The 11,086-nt window shown below is 28.9% G+C and overlaps 13 protein-coding genes across 13 annotated transcripts; 6 read left to right on the top strand and 7 right to left on the bottom strand.

The window, feature by feature from the left end:
- Positions 1 to 11: 11 nt before the first annotated feature.
- On the bottom strand, positions 12 to 354 carry DDB_G0294168 (hypothetical protein; the record flags this gene model as incomplete). The annotated part of the gene is made up of 1 exon (XM_628823.1): positions 12 to 354. A coding segment is annotated over one exon (343 nt), but the record flags the coding sequence as incomplete, so codon positions are not given.
- A 30-nt stretch (positions 355 to 384) lies between these two features.
- On the bottom strand, positions 385 to 651 carry DDB_G0294166 (hypothetical protein; the record flags this gene model as incomplete). The annotated part of the gene is made up of 1 exon (XM_628822.1): positions 385 to 651. The coding sequence occupies one exon, from the start codon at positions 649 to 651 to the stop codon at positions 385 to 387; it is 267 nt and encodes an 88-aa protein (XP_628824.1).
- Positions 652 to 1,343: 692 nt separating this feature from the next.
- On the top strand, positions 1,344 to 1,790 carry DDB_G0294164 (hypothetical protein; the record flags this gene model as incomplete). Its single annotated transcript, XM_628821.1, has 1 exon — positions 1,344 to 1,790. One exon carries the CDS (start codon positions 1,344 to 1,346, stop codon positions 1,788 to 1,790), a length of 447 nt encoding a protein of 148 aa, XP_628823.1.
- Positions 1,791 to 2,192: 402 nt separating this feature from the next.
- DDB_G0294162 (hypothetical protein) lies at positions 2,193 to 2,333 on the bottom strand (the record flags this gene model as incomplete). Its single annotated transcript, XM_628820.1, has 1 exon — positions 2,193 to 2,333. One exon carries the CDS (start codon positions 2,331 to 2,333, stop codon positions 2,193 to 2,195), a length of 141 nt encoding a protein of 46 aa, XP_628822.1.
- A 165-nt stretch (positions 2,334 to 2,498) lies between these two features.
- On the bottom strand, positions 2,499 to 2,567 carry DDB_G0294160 (hypothetical protein; the record flags this gene model as incomplete). The annotated part of the gene is made up of 1 exon (XM_628819.1): positions 2,499 to 2,567. One exon carries the CDS (start codon positions 2,565 to 2,567, stop codon positions 2,499 to 2,501), a length of 69 nt encoding a protein of 22 aa, XP_628821.1.
- A 104-nt stretch (positions 2,568 to 2,671) lies between these two features.
- On the top strand, positions 2,672 to 2,956 carry DDB_G0294158 (hypothetical protein; the record flags this gene model as incomplete). The annotated part of the gene is made up of 1 exon (XM_628818.1): positions 2,672 to 2,956. One exon carries the CDS (start codon positions 2,672 to 2,674, stop codon positions 2,954 to 2,956), a length of 285 nt encoding a protein of 94 aa, XP_628820.1.
- A 203-nt stretch (positions 2,957 to 3,159) lies between these two features.
- On the bottom strand, positions 3,160 to 3,390 carry DDB_G0294156 (hypothetical protein; the record flags this gene model as incomplete). The annotated part of the gene is made up of 1 exon (XM_628817.1): positions 3,160 to 3,390. The coding sequence occupies one exon, from the start codon at positions 3,388 to 3,390 to the stop codon at positions 3,160 to 3,162; it is 231 nt and encodes a 76-aa protein (XP_628819.1).
- Positions 3,391 to 4,281: 891 nt separating this feature from the next.
- DDB_G0294154 (hypothetical protein) lies at positions 4,282 to 4,686 on the bottom strand (the record flags this gene model as incomplete). The annotated part of the gene is made up of 1 exon (XM_628816.1): positions 4,282 to 4,686. One exon carries the CDS (start codon positions 4,684 to 4,686, stop codon positions 4,282 to 4,284), a length of 405 nt encoding a protein of 134 aa, XP_628818.1.
- Positions 4,687 to 7,894: 3,208 nt separating this feature from the next.
- Positions 7,895 to 8,134, bottom strand: DDB_G0294152 (hypothetical protein; the record flags this gene model as incomplete). Its single annotated transcript, XM_628815.1, has 1 exon — positions 7,895 to 8,134. The coding sequence occupies one exon, from the start codon at positions 8,132 to 8,134 to the stop codon at positions 7,895 to 7,897; it is 240 nt and encodes a 79-aa protein (XP_628817.1).
- Positions 8,135 to 8,815: 681 nt separating this feature from the next.
- Positions 8,816 to 8,854, top strand: DDB_G0294150 (hypothetical protein; the record flags this gene model as incomplete). The annotated part of the gene is made up of 1 exon (XM_628814.1): positions 8,816 to 8,854. One exon carries the CDS (start codon positions 8,816 to 8,818, stop codon positions 8,852 to 8,854), a length of 39 nt encoding a protein of 12 aa, XP_628816.1.
- A 33-nt stretch (positions 8,855 to 8,887) lies between these two features.
- DDB_G0294148 (hypothetical protein) lies at positions 8,888 to 9,230 on the top strand (the record flags this gene model as incomplete). The annotated part of the gene is made up of 2 exons (XM_628813.1): positions 8,888 to 8,988; positions 9,194 to 9,230. The coding sequence occupies 2 exons, from the start codon at positions 8,888 to 8,890 to the stop codon at positions 9,228 to 9,230; spliced, it is 138 nt and encodes a 45-aa protein (XP_628815.1).
- A 247-nt stretch (positions 9,231 to 9,477) lies between these two features.
- Positions 9,478 to 9,813, top strand: DDB_G0294146 (hypothetical protein; the record flags this gene model as incomplete). The annotated part of the gene is made up of 1 exon (XM_628812.1): positions 9,478 to 9,813. The coding sequence occupies one exon, from the start codon at positions 9,478 to 9,480 to the stop codon at positions 9,811 to 9,813; it is 336 nt and encodes a 111-aa protein (XP_628814.1).
- Positions 9,814 to 9,888: 75 nt separating this feature from the next.
- Positions 9,889 to 11,077, top strand: DDB_G0294144 (hypothetical protein; the record flags this gene model as incomplete). Its single annotated transcript, XM_628811.1, has 3 exons — positions 9,889 to 10,280; positions 10,369 to 10,544; positions 10,644 to 11,077. Coding segments are annotated over 3 exons (1,002 nt in total), but the record flags the coding sequence as incomplete, so codon positions are not given.
- Between the last annotated feature and the right edge of the window lie 9 nt (positions 11,078 to 11,086).

Below are 11,086 nucleotides of genomic sequence, written 5' to 3'. Positions count from 1 at the left end.
GATGTTGTTACGACGGACACGACTAAGCGATGCTTGAGCATTAACAGCTAAGATGATTGCACTCTGAGTTAAGTAACTAATAAGTTCTACATCGACATTAGAGCTATCAGATGATAACATACTTGACATGAGAAGCAAAGGTTTCAAGCTATCGTTGATTCGCTTTTCAACAATCAACAATTCAGTATCATTGTTCTTGACGTTGGATGATACAGTAATACCTTCAGGTGTACCGAATGGAGCGACATTCACTTGGAAGTTAGATGGAAAGTTGAATACTTTATTCAATTCGGATATCTCATCTTTCTTGAGGATACATTCTTCTTCGACGAGTAAACCTTGATTGTTTACCATATGTTTGTACTGACCAAGTAAGGTATCGGATTATTGATAATCGGTTGGAACATCGACATTGTTACTTGATTCATCATCACTTTGTTCATTCTCGGTGTCAGAGTTATCATGAGAAGGTTGGCTACGTGAATTGGTATTAGATGAGAACATAGGTTCTTTCATGAATCTTGTAAAGGCTAAAGAAAGGTTGTTGATTTGATCCTCCATTGATTTCATTCTTAAATCAAAGGATTCAGCGCTATTAGAGGCAGAGGTACTACTACTAGAGGCATCATTATTATTAACAGTGGTAGACATATTTTATTGTTGATATCTAAAATTATAATATGAGAAAAATAATAATATTAAAAATTAATAAAGAGAAATAATTATTTGTATAAAATTTGTGTGTGTGTGTATCTTAAATATATATAGGAGGAATTCCCAAATAAAATAAATCAAATTGTTTTAGTTTTTTGTGCCACTATTTATACGTTTTTATTTTCTTAAAAATTTCGCAAAACTCAAAAAAATAAGAGTTTTCGACCCTTCACAACTTTGTGCATAGTGTCGGTTCGGAATTTTTCAGTTTTTCGACCTTGCGCAATTATCGCGTCATTGTGCCGGTTCAAAATTTTTACTTTTCTTTCGAAAATTTTTTATTCTTCGAATGTTCTAGAACATTCTAAAAAATTATCTTAAATATTTGGGAAATTCAAATAAATAAATGTTATTCATAATATATATATATATATATATATGATAATATAAATTGGGAAATTCAAATGTTATTCATTATATATATATATATATATATATGATAATATAAACAAAGATTCACTTTATACTCTTAACTCTTTTTATAATCAAAACATTGTTAAACAGTTACATCAACAAAGCCAGCAACAAGATGTTCATAAAAACATCAACAAACTTAAACAATACGTCAAAGACTCATATGGTATAAAACTAGTTCAACCGTTCCAATTCCAAAATCTGTGGAATCAGAGATGAAGTATAAACCACAGAAGATTGAATTTAATACTCCAACAGAGTTAACAAATGTTCAAGATAAAAACTATACCGTAAATATATTCAATCGTCCAAAGATATTAAATTCTGGTAAAGAATTAATTAACGATGAAGAAGATGGATTGCTTTACACAATTAAATTCGATAAAGAAACAAACAAACCAATCATCTCATTATTACATAGTACTGGTACAAGTGATACTGCTCTCATTCCGACTCTCAAATGTTTAATCGTTCCAAACAGAGAAAACATGGATAAACCCAAGATTATAATTAACTCTCATTCCAAAGAAAAACAATTCAAATTAATTCTCGATACTGGAAGTAATGTTAGTTTAATCAATAAGAGGTTGATTTTAAAAGATATGAAGAACCACGTTCTAGAACATTCGAAGAATAAAAAAAAATTTTCAAAAGAAAAGTAAAAATTTCGAACCGGCACAATGACGCGATCATTGCGCAAGGTCGAAAAACATAAAAATTCCGAACCGACACAATGCACGAAATTGTGAAGGGTCGAAAACACTTTTTTTTTTGAGTTTGCGAAATTTTTAAGAAAATAAAAACGTATAAATAGTGACACTAAAAACTAAAACAATTTGATTTATTTTATTTGGGAATTCTTCCTATATATTTAAGATACACACACAAATTTTATACAAATAATTATTTCTCTTTATTAATTGTCCTCTGTAATATGTGACATATATTAATTACTTAACGTTCAGGTACCCTTCACTGGTTTAGTCTACGTGTCTTGCTCTCAAAATCGATTCCTCCTTGAACAAGACTTTCAAGGCACCTCTTCCTACAGTCTCCTCCTCCTCCTATCTTACTGAGATTGAACCACTGTCTATAACCTCGTTTGATATGTTGTTGTCGTCATCAGTCGGAGAGGACATAAACTTTTCTTGGACTTTTACTACAATGAAAAGTATACTTTTCATTGTAGAAAAAGTCCATAACATAGTAATAAGGACCCATATTAAAGAGAATAGTATTGATGCATCCAAATCCAATATCTTTTATTGATAAGACACCAACAAAGTCCTAAATGATAAGGTAGGACCTTGAACCCTTCATAACAACCAATCTGAGAAAGAGGAAGGTATTAATAATTCTCTCCGTGCTTATTAATAATTCTCATGCTCTGGGGTACTGTGTCTCCCATTCTCTCTCATAGATCTTGCTGAGACAGGCATTGATTATATGTTCATTGAAGTTCACTTGTAAGTGGAATCTCGAACAGGGAGTCCAGGAGATGCCTGAGCTTAATGCTTCTCTTCGACAGAAGAAGAGAAGGAAGATGAGCACAAAAGAAGCCCATATGATGCACCTTCTTTTATCCACTGTCGTAGCCACTGATATCATCGCTATTGTTATCCTCATTATCACTTTGATGACCTTCTGTCCTTCTCTTCTTGATTACTCTTTCGTCAATAATTTTAAAATGACCTCATTTATTCTTTCCTTTATCGTATTCCTTGACTCTAACATATGTTATATTAAGGTTGTCTTCACTTCTATATTAACATCCTCATCAACCTTATCATATGATTGGTATCCATCTCCACTATTACCGGTGTTTTAAAATCAGCTGCATGAATTTGCTTTAGCGGCATTCAGTTCAGTTTCTTTAATCTCGCCTTAGGGATACATCCCGATAGAGGCACGATAAACCAACCAATTCTGAATCAGTTCATTGCTTCCATTGACGTTCAGAATGGTGGATTTATAAGTATTCTGAAGTCAATATAGTCAGTGAATGCTCTGACGATTCCTGTGTGTTCTTTCTTACATTCTTTTTTCGACGAATAAACCTTGAACAAGTAAGGAATAGGATAATTGATAGTCAGTTGGAACATCGACATTGTTACTTTTTTCTTTATTTTTTTCATTCTCGGTGTCAGAGTCATCATGAGAACGTTGGCTAGGAGAGTTCATATTTGAAGAGAACATAGTTTCTTTCATGAATATGGTAAAGGCTAAGGAAATGTTGTTGATTTGATCCTCCATTGATTTCATTCTTAAATCAAAGGATTCAGGCAGAGTAACTACTAGAGGCTTAAATATTGTTAACAGTAGCAGACATGTTTTGGACAAGGATAAATCACAGCGAAGAAAAAACCACCTTTAAATTCGCTTTAAATTAAATTTAAATTTGCTTTAAAGTCCTGAATTAAAAAAATTTTAAAGGTAATTTTAAAGGTAATTTTTAAGGTTACTTTAAAATCACCTTAAAAATTACCTTTAAAATTACCTTTAAAATTACCTTTTTAATGGCTTTAAAAGCGAGGTCCTGAGTTCGAAGCCGTTATTTAACGGATAAATTTTTTAAAATTTTTTTTTTAATTTTTCAAAAATTACCAAAAGGGATTCGATCCCCCGACCCTCTATCAAAGGGTAGTCTCATCAACCATTAAACCATTTGATTGCTTTGATGAAAAATTTAAAAATGATAGAATATTTTATCCCCATTTTTTTGTTCTAAAATTAGATCTTTTTTATTAAAAACCTTAAATTTATGTTTAAAGGAAATTTAAATTCACTTTAAATATACTTTAAATCTACTTTAAATCCTATTTAAAATTAATTTAAAATAAATTTTAAAGGTATTTTTAAATATCTTAAAAATTATCTTAAAAATTACCTTAAAAATCACCTTTAAAATCACCTTTAAAATCACCTTTAAAATTGCTTAAAAATTTATTTTAAAGCAAATTTTAAAGGCATTTTTAAATATCTTAAAAATTACCTTAAAAATTACCTTAAAAATGAATTTTTTAAACGCGGCTTTAAATTCAATTTAAATCCAATTTAAATCAACTTTTCTTTAAATTTGCTTTAAAGGTGCATTTTTCTTTGCTGTGATTCAAATTGGAAAACAAATTGAAAAAGAAAAAGAAGAAAAAGACATTAGAGATAAAAAGAGATTGAAACTTGGTAAATAATAATAATTATTATTATTATTATTATTATTATTATTATTATTATTATTATTATAATTATAATTATAATTATAATTATTATCATTATTATTGTCCAAAAAACATTGAATAAAAAGAAGTTGTAAATGTTAATTCCTTTGGTTGAAAACAACCAATTGATTAATGAAGAGTTTTTGAAATCCACAATAAAAACCACAACAACAACATTTACCACATCTTCACTAACCAAACCATCAATATCAACATCCTCTTCAACAACTACCTCAACAACTTCATCACATTCATCATTTATGTCCCCAACAACCTCCTCATCACAAACCAAAAAATGCCTTTGTGGTGATTCTTTCAAAATCTGAAGACACCAAAGGGTCATTTATGATGAGTAAATTGATCTCGAATGTAGACCAGTACAATGGTGTGATGGGTTATTTTAACAATATCAAAGAAGATAAAACCTTTATATGTGTTAACTCAATTGTTTATATGATTGGTATCAGACAAAATTAGTATATTCAAATAGAAACAAGAGTTGTAAAAAATGTGGCGATATCCATGTATTCAGTAATCACATCGTTTGGCTTCTCTATGATCAGTATAAAGAATCATCAGAATTCATTCTTACAAAAATGGGAAAGTATAACTCATCAATAATATACCACCTTTTGATCAAAAGGAGGTCAAATGCTTTATAGGTTTGATGATTGAGCTTCTTGATGACTTATACATCACATTCAGTGATGATGAGGATGATTGTGTAATTATTGGTGATTTACAAACAATAATTGATATTGATTCAAAGTAATCGGTCATTTAGTTGCCTTTTTTATAAATATTAAAATAATATTAATAATAATAATACCCTATATAATGATAATATTAATTAATATTAATAATTGATGGAGATTTTACATTACAATGTAATTGATTTGACTGTTTAAAATTATTCTGGATCGAACTACACAGCGAAGAAAAAACCACCTTTAAATTCGCTTTAAATTAAATTTAAATTTGCTTTAAAGTCCTGAATTAAAGCAATTTTAAAGGTAATTTTAAAGGTAATTTTTAAGGTTACTTTAAAATTACCTTTAAAATTACCTTTAAAATTACCTTTTTAATCGCTTTAAAAGCGAGGTCCTGAGTTCGAAGCCGTTATTTAACGGATAAATTTTTTAAATTTTTTTTTTAATTTTTCAAAAATTACCAAAAGGGATTCGATCCCCCGACCCTCTATCAAAGGATAGTCTCATCAACCATTACACCATTTGATTGCTTTGATGAAAAATTTAAAAATGATAGAATATTTTATCCCCATTTTTTTGTTCTAAAATTAGATCTTTTTTATTAAAAACCTTAAATTTATGTTTAAAGGAAATTTAAATTCACTTTAAATCTACTTTAAATCTACTTTAAATCCTATTTAAAATTAATTTAAAATAAATTTTAAAGGTATTTTTAAATATCTTAAAAATTATCTTAAAAATTACCTTAAAAATCACCTTTAAAATTACCTTTAAAATCACCTTTAAAATTGCTTAAAAATTTAATTTAAAGCAAATTTTAAAGGCATTTTTAAATATCTTAAAAATTACCTTAAAAATTACCTTAAAAATGAATTTTTTAAACGCGGCTTTAAATTCAATTTAAATCCAATTTAAATCAACTTTGCTTTAAATTTGCTTTAAAGGTGCATTTTTCTTAGCTGTGTATTATCCAACTTGATTATTTTATCTTTTTGGTTAATGATAGAGTCCTTAAGTATTTCATTACCGAAAAGTACATAAATGATATCCAATTCTTTTATAAAGAAGCTATGAATTTCATTGTTAACTTGTATATTGATTTGTTCAACAAACTCTTATTTGACGTCTAGTAGCGGGAATTCAACCTTGGCTTTGATTTTGTGAAAGTGGTTCTTCATCTCTTTTGAAATCAACCTCTTTTTGATTAGACTAACATTACTTCCACTTACCATCTTAATATGGTATAGTTTTGGAAAAATCAAATAGATTTTTTCCCCACATTACCTTTATTATATTATGAATTGATTTTGACCAATTTATGAAACTAATTATTTGGATCGTCTCGAATAATTGTATTCTCTAACGATAACTAAGAACCCAACCTAAATGGGTGTTTTTGGGTACCATCTCCATTATTTGAACCTGTTTTAGCCAATCCAGATGACGAGGTTTAAACTTTTTGATTTTTAAGTTAATAACAACGATAAAATTGAAGGTAAAACTTTGAAGAAGCTTATCCACTTTAACTTTAAACTTTGGTCCATGTCAAAACTACGAAGCTGCCAACATTAAAGAAGTGGACGCTATTAGCAATCGTAACTGCTACTCGTCCTAAAAAACATCGAATCCATTATGAGTTAGTTAATCAGGTGTATCTCATCCATGATACAGCTGATGTTTAATTAGAGTATATAAGATCAATTTTAGATAGTAGTAACCTTTCTTTGCTAAAGATGGTTTTACCAGACTGTCCTTAACAATGCTGACAAGTTATCAAGAAGAAGACCTTCAGATTCGGCATCTAATACTGCTGAGAAGTTTCCAATGAAAAAGAATCATGATGTTCCAAATAACCCTCATTGTAGGAATTCATTAAATGCTCAAGCTGATCAGATTATAGATGCAATATTGCCGGAATTAATAAGTGATTCAGATCTGAAAAAGATGAGAAGTTTCCCGTGAAATCAGAGACTACTGTTGATTATTGAAAAACGAATTTATATTAATTATATATATATATTATGAATAACATTTATTTATTTGAATTTCCCAAATATTTAAGATAATTTTTTAGAATGTTCTAGAACATTCGAAGAATAAAAAATTTTCGAAAGAAAAGTAAAAATTTCGAACCGGCACAATGACGCTATCATTGCACAAGGTCCAAAAACATAAAAATTCCGAACCGACACTATGCACGAAATTTGTGAAGGGTCGAAAACACTTATTTTTTTGAGTTTTGCGAAATTTTTAAGAAAATAAAAACGTATAAATAGTGGCACTAAAAACTAAAACAATATGATTTATGGAATTCCGACTAAGGGCGGGTGGGATGGGACTAATATATATATATATTTAATATAAAATATAATTTAATAAATTAAATTTTTAATTTATATTATCATATATATATATATATTATGAAATTTGGACGACAGTATTTAAGAAACCACCAGATTTTTCACCAATGATTCTTTTTTCGGAGAAGGTCTCTACAGTATCATTTTATTTCCAACGATCCATCTTCTGACAACGTGAAACAGAACGTTATTGGACAACAGCAGAGAAGCCATAGCGAAACGGGTAGAGTGAGATTTGAACTTGACAATATCAATGCCTGACTTTGAGAGTGTTGATATTACAATTAATAACTGGACCTTTGATTGAGTCAGGAGTAATAATGAGACCTTTGAAAGACCACTTCACCAAGTCTGATGATATGCTAAACCAAACATTTTACAGAGTACAAGTGTCTTGTTTAATAGTGCAGTGTATGTGTACTTGGGGATGACTTTGATAGTAGATAAGTGCTTAAATACTTGATTTGCATCCCATATCTCTTTATATTTTGTTATTAGATTGTTGATTTATTAATTGAATGTGTTGTTGAAGAAGTTGATTTTGTTTATCTATTACCTGCTGCTGTTCCCTTATTTGACGTTGCTGTTCATTGAATGTTGATACCTGTGGTTGTTGTTGTTGTTCCTCACTATCCTGTTGTTGAAATTCATCGTTATCAATATCTTCATTATTATTATTGTTATTATTATTATTATTATTATTATTATTATTAGTTGACATTCTTTAAAAAAAATTTTTTAATAAAATTTGGTTATTTATATTATTAATTTAATTATTGTTTTATTATTACTGAATTTATTTATTTTATTATTATTAAAATTAATTATTTAAGAAATAAATGTACACATATATTTAATTGATGACAGTAGCCCTATCGTGTTTTTATTATTTGTATATATTTATTACTGAGTTTGAATTAGAAACCTAGTTTCTTTTTATAGTTGTTAGAGACTCAAAACTAAATTAATTTAAAGTTAGTATGAGCTCAACAACGTAACAAATTCGCGCATCTCCATGTAAAAATATTTCATTAAATTTTAATTTTTATTTTTTTAATTTTTTATTTTTTCAGTTGAACAATAAAAAATTAAATTAAATAAAATAAAATTAAATTAAAATTTAAAAAAAATAATAAAAATTCTGATTTTTGGTTTAGTTTTCATAACGCCCTTACTTTTAATTATCTCTTTTATGTATGTTTACTTTTATTATATTAGTCTTTCACTCTTTCTATCCTTCATATTAAAAAACATTACTTTAAAGATTGGACTGTTTGATTAAAGATTGAACAATGGATTGAAGATTAGTGTGAGTGACTTTTACACTTTTTTTTTCTAATTTTAACATAAAACAAATACATTAAAACAAATAATTAGATACAATCCTTATATTTCGTATACAATGACACCTCATGATGAAGAAGTCGACTCTTCAGATTAGAGGAATAACAGTAGTATTTAAAACAAAATAAAAATGCATTACAATGGCCCTTCTGTTTGCAAGATTAACGCTGTACTGCTTAGGCGGTACAACGACACTTCCTACTCACATTGTAAACATGCATCTTTTATAAAGTAATATAAAACAAGATTGTATCAATTAATTTAATAATAATGCTCAAATACAAAGACACCACAATATAAATTATTAGTGGAATAACAGTTAAATAAAGACACCACAATATAAATTATTAGTGGAATAACAGTTAAAAAAGACACCACAATATAAATTATTAGTGGAATAACAGTTAAATAAAGACACCACAATATAAATTATTAGTGGAATAACAGTTATATTGATGCATTGTTATAATTAAAATAATTTAAGATAATATTTATTATCAATTAAATAATATAAAGACACCACAATAAAAATATATTAGTGGAATAACAGTTAACATATATTAATACTTATATTTAATTATTTAATTAAAAATTAAATTAAATTAAATTAAATAAATTAAATTAAATTATATAATTAAATTATGTAAATTAAATTAAAAAATTAAATTATAAAATTAAATTATATTTAATAAATTTTATATATAATTGTTGGTGAAAGTCATGTCATCAACTACTACTCCTTCAAAGAAAGCCATCCGTAAAGCCAAAGTGTCTTCCACCGCCAAACGTGCCGCTGAAGTGACAACCGCCTCCGATGATGCTATTACTGTTCAAGTAAAATCAAAAAAGACTCTTCGTCCCACTGAAGTTGATGATGAAATTTATTCAACTGAAAGCACTGATGTATCCGACGTCGAAGTCAGAGAGAAAGTGCCAAAGAAATCAAAGACCAATTCCATTGAAGCTAAAACCATTGACGCTTTAAAAAATGCTGCCACCTGCTGTCACTCTCTCATGAATCTCTTCTACCATCCACTGCTCCCAGAATGGTGTTGAACCAACCTTGAAGACCACTTATGGACAATGGTGCTGCATCAAATGAATTATTTCAATTGCTTCAACCTACCCACAATGAATCAGTTAAGAACAACGATAAAATTGAAGGTGAAACATTGGAAGAAGCTTATACACCGTAACTTTAGATCCAAGACTTTGGTTCCATTCAAAACTGACTACGAAGCTGCCAACACTAAAGTAGTCGAAGCTATTAACCATCGTAATTGCTACTCAGCCCAAGATGTTATAAAAAACATCGAAGCCATTATGAGTTACCACAATGTAATTAATCCGGTGTATCTCATCCATGGTACTGCTGAAGTTCAATTAGAGTATCTAAGATCAATTTTAGATAATAATATCCTTGCTTTGTTAAAGATGGTTGTACCAGACTGGTTACAAACTGATATTGCAATCAAACTCAACACTCAAACCGATATCACCGAATGTCGTGAAACCATCACCGAGTTGGTTCTTAACAATGCTGATAAGTTCTCGAGAAGAAGACCTTCCGATTCCGCATCGAATAATGATGAGAAGTTTCCATTAAAAAAGAATCATGCTACTCCAAATCATAACTCTCAATAACAGGAATTCCTTTGATGCTCAAGCTGATAAGATTAGAGCTGCAATATTACCTGAAATAAGAAAAGACTCTAAGGTAGACCTCAAAAAGATAAGAAGCAGTTTCATCGTTTACCGTCAGAGCAAAGGCTACTGTCTCAATTGTGGTAAATCAAATCACTCCACATCTACATGTAGAATTGATCCGGTCGATGCCAAAGCCAATCCAGGTCCATCAGCCAAAAAGCAACAATGACTCGATGAAGGTGATGAGTCCAAGTCAAAGATTTTAAATAAAAATTATAAAATTTCACAATATCATCACCTTGAGGATAATGATTACCCAGTGAACAAAGATTCACTTTATACTCTTAACTCTTTTTATAATCAAAACATTGTTAAACAGTTACATCAACAAAGCCAGCAACATGATGTTCATAAAAACATCAACAAACTTAAAGAATACGTCAAAGACTCATATGGTATAAAACTAGTTCCTGATACAACCGTTCCAATTCCAAAAGCTGTTGAATCAGAGATGAAGTATAAACCACAGAAGATTGAATTTAATACTCCAACAGAGTTAACAAATGTTCAAGATAAAAACTATACTGTAAACATATTCAATCGTCCAAAGATATTAAATTCTAGTAAAGAATTAATTAACGATGAAGAAGATGAACTGCTTTACACATATATAGTATGATAT

The sequence above is a fragment of the Dictyostelium discoideum genome, assembly GCF_000004695.1.
Source record: "Dictyostelium discoideum AX4 chromosome Un chrUn_0002, whole genome shotgun sequence".
In the NCBI taxonomy this organism is placed as follows: Eukaryota; Evosea; class Eumycetozoa; order Dictyosteliales; family Dictyosteliaceae; genus Dictyostelium; species Dictyostelium discoideum.
The sequence above is the reverse complement of the archived record's forward strand: the minus strand, read 5'-3'. Positions and strand labels throughout refer to the sequence as shown.